This window comes from Chlamydomonas reinhardtii, chromosome 9 (assembly GCF_000002595.2).
Source record: "Chlamydomonas reinhardtii strain CC-503 cw92 mt+ chromosome 9, whole genome shotgun sequence".
In the NCBI taxonomy this organism is placed as follows: domain Eukaryota; kingdom Viridiplantae; phylum Chlorophyta; class Chlorophyceae; order Chlamydomonadales; family Chlamydomonadaceae; genus Chlamydomonas; species Chlamydomonas reinhardtii.
In genome coordinates this window covers 5428465-5437097 of record NC_057012.1, presented here as the reverse complement: position 1 = coordinate 5437097, position 8633 = coordinate 5428465, and the positions used below count along the sequence as shown (strand labels likewise).

Below are 8633 nucleotides of genomic sequence, written 5' to 3'. Positions count from 1 at the left end.
GCCCTGTCAGGGTTCTGGTCCTGGGACCAGGCTGCTTTCAGGCAGCAGGGGGGCAGCGCGTCTGCCCCTGTTCAACCTTGTAAGGATGATTCCTCAAAAAAAAAAACCTGCACCTGCGCTTTGTGTGTGTGTATGCGCCCACGGCCGTGGCGGACAAGCCTGCTTTCTTTGCCGGGCTGCATCCCCACCTGGCCACGGACAGGGTGCTTGTTGTCGGTGGGGACTGGAACTGTGTCACCGATGCCAGTCAGGAGGCGGCCCCTAGCCTGTCACATGCTGCAGGTGCCCCGCAACTTGCCAGCCTCCTCGCCCAGTTCAGTCTGGTGGACCCTTGGGCGAGCAAGCGTGGCGGCGCCAAGGGCTACACGCATCCGGCCACGCCCAAGCCAGCCACTCCCGCACGCCTGGATCGGTGGTATGTCAGTTCCACCGCGGCGCCGTGGGTGCTGGATGTCGCACGCACGTATGGGGCGCCTGGGGACCACAACGGTGTGCTGCTCACCCTGTCCTTGCCCGACCTGCCACATGCGCACCGGGAGCAGTGGCGCTTCCCCACATACCTGCTGTTTCACCCCTCGCTGCGTCTGGAGCTCGAGCAGCGCTTGGAGGCGCACGTTGCCGCAAATCCTGTGACCAGTGCAGGTGACGGCGCTTGCACGCAATGGGAGGCGGACAAGTTCTTCTTGCGGGAGGCTGCCACCAGCATCCACCGTCGGCATGCACGCCAGACCCGGGACGGGCTGCATGGCGTGGTGCTGGCCGCAGACACGGCCGCTGCCCTGGCCGACCGGCCGGGTGCCAGCGCCGCGCAGCGTCAGGCTGCGGCCATGGCCAACTTGGCGGTGCGGGAGGAGCGGGCAGCTGCCGCAGCGGCCAGCCACAATGCCCGCGCTGCACTGATGGAGGAGCATGGGGAGCGGGGCACTCGCTGGTTCCATCGGCAGGCTGACGAGCCAGCAGCCGGCGCGCAGGAGCCCATCACGCACTTGAAGGTGCCGGGGCAACCGGCGCCTGTGGCGCTCACGGGGCCGGGCACGCGCAACACTGTCTCCGCAGCCGCTGCAGCCATGTACAGCAGCACCAGCCCCACCGGCCTGTTCCGCGTGCAGCCGGTCTGTACGGCGTCGCAGCAGCAGCTTCTGGCGGCCATTGACCGCAAGGTTCCGGCAGATCTGCAGGCCGCCGCAGAGGGGTCCGGTGACGGCGCCCTCAGTGATGCCGAGCTGATGGCAGCGCTGGCTGGCTCCGCCAATGGTAAAGCGCCTGGGTCGGACGGGGTCCCGTACGAGGTGTACAAGGTTTTCTGGGCACTGCTGGGCCCGCGCTTGTGTGCTGCTGCTGCCGCTGCCTTTGCTGCCGCTGCAGACGCCCACGATGGCGGTGAAATGGCGGCGGCGCTGCCCGCCTCCTGGCGGGAGGGCATCATCACCCTCATCTACAAGGGCAAAAGCCTGGACCGCGCCGAGCTGGCGTCCTACCGGCCCATCACGCTGCTCAACTGCGACTTCAAGATGGTGTCCAAGGCCGTCAGCGCCCGCCTGCAGCCCGCCCTGGATGCAGTTGTGGATGAGCTGCAGACCGCGTTCATCATCGGCCGCTGGATTGGAGACAACGCGCTGTACCTCCAAGGCCTGATCGAATGGATGCGTCTGGACGTGGGCGCGGACGGCACGCCACGGCAGGGTGGTGCGCTGTACTTCTTGGACATAGAAAAGGCGTATTTTTTTTTTTGAGGAATCATCCTTACAAGGTTGAACAGGGGCAGACGCGCTGCCCCCCTGCTGCCTGAAAGCAGCCTGGTCCCCGGGACCAGAACCCTGACAGGGCAAGAAGAGGAGAGAAGAGAAGAAAAACAGAAAACAAACACCTCGAAAACCGCCACCAACCACCCCCAACCATCCCACCCCATCCCACCCCGACCCGGCAGACAGAGCAGGAGGCTGGCCCCCCCGCCCCCCGGGAGGGGTTGCACAAAAACACCGCCAGACCTAACCCAAGCACCAACCTACACCACAGCCTAACCGCAAGAACCACCACCACCGCGCGCCAGAAAAAGAAACACCAGCGCTACGCACTCGCCCCGCCCAAACCCACCCCACCCCCACAAGTCGGTTGCTTAAGCAACACCCCAGGAGAACCGGCAGAGGAGACACAAGCAGAAAACTAAACGGGCCAGATGTGGCGCTGACTAAGCGGGCTCCAGTCCGCTGCAAGACGCGCTGTGCAGGAAGTCCCACAGCCGCCCAGGTGCTGCGACGCCAGCCAGAGCTAAAAAACATGGGCGCCAGATAAGCTGATGACGATAATACGCCACGCCAGCGCCTGGAAAGAACCGCCGCCTAGGGGGCCTGCACAGGTGATGCAAGTGTCAGCCGCAAGTTCAACTTCGGTGACCCACCCTGAACCTCCTCCACTTCACAAAGCGCGCCACCCGCCGTCCAGATGGCAACAAAGTGCTCCAGCTTAGCCGCCTTGAGCTGTGCGGTGAGCAGCTGAGTGGGCAGAGCCGACAGGGTTTCAGGGGTTAGCGTGGCGGCAGTGAAACGCAGCCGCATCACCCTGCGCAGCTCGCTGACCACCTCCCGAACCACATGCTCCGACGTCTGCTTAGCAGGCTCGCGGGACCAGTACGCACACCAGACGGCGTACAAGAAGGTGGCCTGCAAAGTGCTCCATAGCAGCGCTCCCGCCCCCCGCGGGCCTGAGGCCCACATACCCATGCGGTCCCCCAGCATGAAGCCCGCGTCCGTCACTGGCGGCGCCGCTGCCTGGGGCGCAACGCAGGCCCACAGCTGCTGCAGCCACGTCCTCGCCTGCGCATAAGCCGGACACTCCAGGAAGATGTGCGTCAGGCTGGCCCACGCCCGCGGGCCAGGTGGCCCGCAGGCGGGGTGAGGACAGTGCGCCCCCAACCCCCCGCACCCCGTGGTCACCCGTGGCCGAATGCCCTTGCCCGCCCTGTACAGCCCGCAAGGCAGGTAAGCATGTTGCAGCCGGTACACCAGCACCTTTGCCCCCCGACTGGCGTGGCTGTCCCACAGCCTCCGCCACGTACCCCGCAGAAGGGACGCATCCGGGGGCGGCATGCGAGGGTCGCCCTCCACCGCCGCCGCTGCTGCCGCCGCCGCCGTGGCAGGCCCAGTGCTAGGTCCCGCCCCGCCCGCCGCCTGCAAAAAAAAAAAAAAAGCCGCGCGGACCGCCGCGGCCCCTCACCTGACTGCTGGGACGGGGACGCATACGACTGCAGTTCTCTCGCTGGCGTGTTCTGCAGCCCGGCTGCCGCAGAGGTGCGGTGGAGCCAGGGGTCCAGAGCCACCGGGTTATTGTGGAAATGCTGTGCCGCCGTGGTGGTCAGCTGCGCCGCTGCACGCTGCCACTCCGCCTCCCGCTCCACCAGCCGCGACTGTGCCGCCGGCTGGGTCCCCGAACCCCCCGCCTGCTGTGCTGGCGCTGGGCACGGCATGGCTGCAGGGCGGGCCGGAGCCGGTGGTGCGGCCGGGTTAGCCGCGGTGATGGCCCGCCGCACGTCCCGCACCGTGTAGTCCGCCAAGCTGACACCCGCAATCCGGCATTGCTCCGGGTGCACCACCACCCCAGCCTCCGGCGCCAGGAAGTACGGCGCCCGAGGCCACGCCCCCGCCCGTTCCCCTGGTGATGCTGCATCGTACGCCGCCCGCTCTTCAAAGGTCCACAGGTGCCGCGGCTTGCGATGCTGCAGCACACAGGCAGGCTGCCACGCCCCATCCACCGCCGGGGGCAGCACGCCAGGCCCAGGCTCCAAGAGCCGCCCCGTGTAAATACGCCACGCCAGCGCCTGGAAAGAACCGCCGCCTAGGGGGCCTGCACAGGTGATGCAAGTGTCAGCCGCAAGTTCAACTTCGGGGACCCACCCTGAACCTCCTCCACTTCACAAAGCGCGCCACCCGCCGACCAGATGGCAAGAAAGTGCTCCAGCTTTGCCGCCTTGAGCTGTGCGGTGAGAAGCTGAGTGGGCAGAGCCGACAGGGTTTCAGGGGTTAGCGTGGCGGCAGTGAAACGCAGCTGCATCACCCTGCGCAGCTCGCTGACCACCTCCCGAACCACATGCTCCGACGTCTGCTTAGCAGGCTCGCGGGACCAGTACGCACACCAGACGGCGTACAAGAAGGTGGCCCGCAAAGTGCTCCACAGCAGCGCGCCCGCCCCCCGCGGGCCTGAGGCCCACATACCCATGCGGTCCCCCAGCATGAAGCCCGCGTCCGTCACTGGTGGCGCCGCTGCCTGGGGCGCAACGCAGGCCCACAGCTGCTGCAGCCACGTCCTCGCCTGCGCATAAGCCGGACACTCCAGGAAGATGTGCGTCAGGCTGGCCCACGCCCGCGGGCCAGGTGGCCCGCAGGCGGGGTGAGGACAGTGCGCCCCCAAACCCCCGCACCCCGTGGTCACCCGTGGCCGAATGCCCTTGCCCGCCCTGTACAGCCCGCAAGGCAGGTAAGCATGTTGCAGCCGGTACACCAGCACCTTTGCCCCCCGACTGGCGTGGCTGTCCCACAGCCTCCGCCACGTACCCCGCAGAAGGGACGCATCCGGGGGCGGCATGCGAGGGTCGCCCTCCACCGCCGCCGCTGCTGCCGCCGCCGCCGTGGCAGGCCCAGTGCTAGGTCCCGCCCCTCCCGCCGCCTGCTCCTGCAGCCGCGCGGACCGCCGCGGCCCCTCACCCGAGTGCTGGGACGGGGACGCATACGACTGCAGTTCTCTCGCCGGCGTGTTTTGCAGCCCGGCTGCCGCGGAGGTGCGGTGGAGCCAGGGGTCCAGAGCCACCGGGTTATTGTGGAAATGCTTTTTTTTTTTTTGAGGAATCATCCTTACAAGGTTGAACAGGGGCAGACGCGCTGCCCCCCTGCTGCCTGAAAGCAGCCTGGTCCCCGGGACCAGAACCCTGACAGGGCAAGAAGAGGAGAGAAGAGAAGAAAAACAGAAAACAAACACCTCGAAAACCGCCACCAACCACCCCCAACCATCCCACCCCACCCCACCCCGACCCGGCAGACAGAGCAGGAGGCTGGCCCCCCCGCCCCCCGGGAGGGGTTGCACAAAAACACCGCCAGACCTAACCCAAGCACCAACCTACACCACAGCCTAACCGCAAGAACCACCACCACCGCGCGCCAGAAAAAGAAACACCAGCGCTACGCACTCGCCCCGCCCAAACCCACCCCACCCCCACAAGTCGGTTGCTTAAGCAACACCCCAGGAGAACCGGCAGAGGAGACACAAGCAGAAAACTAAACGGGCCAGATGTGGCGCTGACTAAGCGGGCTCCAGTCCGCTGCAAGACGCGCTGTGCAGGAAGTCCCACAGCCGCCCAGGTGCTGCGACGCCAGCCAGAGCTAAAAAACATGGGCGCCAGATAAGCTGATGACGATAATACGCCACGCCAGCGCCTGGAAAGAACCGCCGCCTAGGGGGCCTGCACAGGTGATGCAAGTGTCAGCCGCAAGTTCAACTTCGGTGACCCACCCTGAACCTCCTCCACTTCACAAAGCGCGCCACCCGCCGTCCAGATGGCAACAAAGTGCTCCAGCTTAGCCGCCTTGAGCTGTGCGGTGAGCAGCTGAGTGGGCAGAGCCGACAGGGTTTCAGGGGTTAGCGTGGCGGCAGTGAAACGCAGCCGCATCACCCTGCGCAGCTCGCTGACCACCTCCCGAACCACATGCTCCGACGTCTGCTTAGCAGGCTCGCGGGACCAGTACGCACACCAGACGGCGTACAAGACGGTGGCCCGCAAAGTGCTCCATAGCAGCGCTCCCGCCCCCCGCGGGCCTGAGGCCCACATACCCATGCGGTCCCCCAGCATGAAGCCCGCGTCCGTCACTGGCGGCGCCGCTGCATGGGGCGCAACGCAGGCCCACAGCTGCTGCAGCCACGTCCTCGCCTGCGCATAAGCCGGACACTCCAGGAAGATGTGCGTCAGGCTGGCCCACGCCCGCGGGCCAGGTGGCCCGCAGGCGGGGTGAGGACAGTGCGCCCCCAACCCCCCGCACCCCGTGGTCACCCGTGGCCGAATGCCCTTGCCCGCCCTGTACAGCCCGCAAGGCAGGTAAGCATGTTGCAGCCGGTACACCAGCACCTTTGCCCCCCGACTGGCGTGGCTGTCCCACAGCCTCCGCCACGTACCCCGCAGAAGGGACGCATCCGGGGGCGGCATGCGAGGGTCGCCCTCCACCGCCGCCGCTGCTGCCGCCGCCACCGTGGCAGGCCCAGTGCTAGGTCCCGCCCCGCCCGCCGCCTGCTCCTGCAGCCGCGCGGACCGCCGCGGCCCCTCACCCGACTGCTGGGACGGGGACGCATACGACTGCAGTTCTCTCGCCGGCGTGTTCTGCAGCCCGGCTGCCGCAGAGGTGCGGTGGAGCCAGGGGTCCAGAGCCACCGGGTTATTGTGGAAATGCTGCGCCGCCGTGGTGGTCAGCTGCGCCGCTGCACGCTGCCACTCCGCCTCCCGCTTCGCCAGCCGCGACTGTGCCGCTGGCTGGGGCCCCGAACCCCCCGCCTGCTGTGCTGGCGCTGGGCACGGCATGGCTGCGGGGCGGGCCGGAGCCGGAGGTGCGGCCGGGTTGGCCGCGGTGATGGCCCGCCGCACGTCCCGCACCGTGTAGTCCGCTAAGCTGACACCCGCAATCCGGCAGTGCTCCGGGTGCACCACCACCCCAGCCTCCGGCGCCAGGAAGTACGGCGCCCGAGGCCACGCCCCCGCCCGGTCCCCTGGTGATGCTGCATCGTACGCCGCCCGCTTGCTTCCAGTGGTGGAACCATGCTGCGCCGCCGTGGTGGTCAGCTGCGCCGCTGCACGCTGCCACTCCGCCTCCCGCTTCGCCAGCCGCGACTGTGCCGCTGGCTGGGGCCCCGAACCCCCCGCCTGCTGTGTTGGCGCCGGGCACGGCATGGCTGCGGGGCGGGCCGGAGCCGGAGGTGCGGCCGGGTTGGCCGCGGTGATGGCCCGCCGCACGTCCCGCACCGTGTAGTCCGCCAAGCTGACACCCGCAATCCGGCAGTGCTCCGGGTGCACCACCACCCCAGCCTCCGGCGCCAGGAAGTACGGCGCCCGAGGCCACGCCCCCGCCCGGTCCCCTGGAGATGCTGCATCGTACGCCGCCCGCTCTTCAAAGGTCCACAGGTGCCGCGGCTTGCGATGCTGCAGCACACAGGCAGGCTGCCACGCCCCATCCACCACCGGGGGCAGCACGCCAGGCCCAGGCTCCAAGAGCCGCCCCGTGTAGTGGACGTAGGACACAGCCCCCGCAGCGTTAGCCACCCACAGCTGGTCCAGGCTAACCCGCCACTGTGGCGGCGCCGCTGGCGGCTGAGTGGCTGGCTGCGGTGGATGCTGTTCCACGCCCGCGCTCTGCATGTGGCCGACCGCGGCCGCCAGCCGGGCAGGCAGCCCCGCTGGCGCCAGCGCGTCGCTGTACACCCACGCCCACGTGGTGGCGGAGTCCGGGCGCACATGAGTAAGCAGCGCCCGGGTGAGCATCTTCCAGGGTTGCCGGCCTGGCTGGGCAAGGAGGGCGAAGGTCTTAGCTTGCAGGGCAGACAGGAACGCAGGCAGGTCGACGTGGTTGACACCCCCATCCTTGTACGGCAGACAGGCCGTTTCCCGCTTTGGCAGCAGGAGCGGGTTCCCGTGCGACACCAGGCTGGCGTCCTCAGCGTGCATGGAGCGCGCAGCAAAGTGGTCCACCAGGTCGGTGAGTTCCTTCAGCTGCGCAGGCGACGGGTTGAGGAAGCTGAAGTGGTAGGCCAGCTTCGCCGCCAGCACCTGCTTCGCAATGTGCACACGGCCAACGAGAGTCAGAGGCAGCCCACAGACGCGCCACAAACGCCATGCCGCGAGCCCGCCGGGTGTACAAGTCAGCTGCAGCCGCATCCGAGTCCCACGACAGGGGCACACCCAGGTGCGTCACGGCGCCAGTGGTAAACGGCATCCCCGTGTGTGGGCAAGGGCCCGTCAGGTGCGCAAACCTGCCAAGGCCCATGGCCTTGCTCTTGTCCGGATGGACACGGGCGTTGGACGCGCGGCAGAACAGCTTTTTTTTTTTGAGGAATCATCCTTACATGGTTGAACAGGGGCAGACGCGCTGCCCCCCTGCTGCCTGAAAGCAGCCTGGTCCCCGAGACCAGAACCCTGACAGGGCAAGAAGAGAAGAAAAGAGAAGAAAAGCAGAAAACAAACACCTCGAAAACCGCCACCAACCACCCCCATCCATCCCACCCCACCCCACCCCGACCCGGCAGACAGAGCAGGAGGCTGGCCCCCCCGCCCCCCGGGAGGGGTTGCACAAAAACACCGCCAGACCTAGCCAAAGCACCAACCTACACCATAGTCTAACCGCAAGAACCACCACCACCGCGCGCCAGAAAAGAAAACACCAGCGCTACACACTCGCCCCGCCCAAACCCACCCCACCCCCACAAGTCGGTTGCTTAAGCAACACCCCAGGAGAACCGGCAGAGGAGACACAAGCAGAAACCTAAACGGGCCAAATGTGGCGCTGACTAAGCGGGCTCCAGCCCGCTGCAAGACGCGCTGTGCAGGAAGTCCCACAGCCGCCCAGGTGCTGCGACGCCAGCCAGAGCTAAAACACATGGGCGCCAGA

The 8633-nt window shown here is 67.3% G+C and overlaps 1 protein-coding gene across 1 annotated transcript; it reads left to right on the top strand.

Annotated features, from left to right (window-relative positions):
• CHLRE_09g400071v5 (uncharacterized protein) lies at window positions 1-1756 on the top strand. The gene is made up of 2 exons (XM_043065970.1): window positions 1-117; window positions 203-1756. The coding sequence occupies exons 1-2, from the start codon at window positions 86-88 to the stop codon at window positions 1731-1733; spliced, it is 1563 nt and encodes a 520-aa protein (XP_042921367.1). The 5' UTR covers window positions 1-85; the 3' UTR covers window positions 1734-1756.
• Window positions 1757-8633: the final 6877 nt, after the last annotated feature.

What these genes read in the sequence shown, in the direction of transcription:
- CHLRE_09g400071v5 (XM_043065970.1), top strand. Translation starts at nt 86, where the DNA reads ATGATTCCTCAAAAAAAAAAACCTGCACCTGC. An exon ending in AAAAAAAAACCTGCACCTGC is followed by an intron (nt 118 to 202) that starts GCTTTGTGTGTG and finishes GGCCACGGACAG; the next exon opens with GGTGCTTGTTGTCGGTGGGG.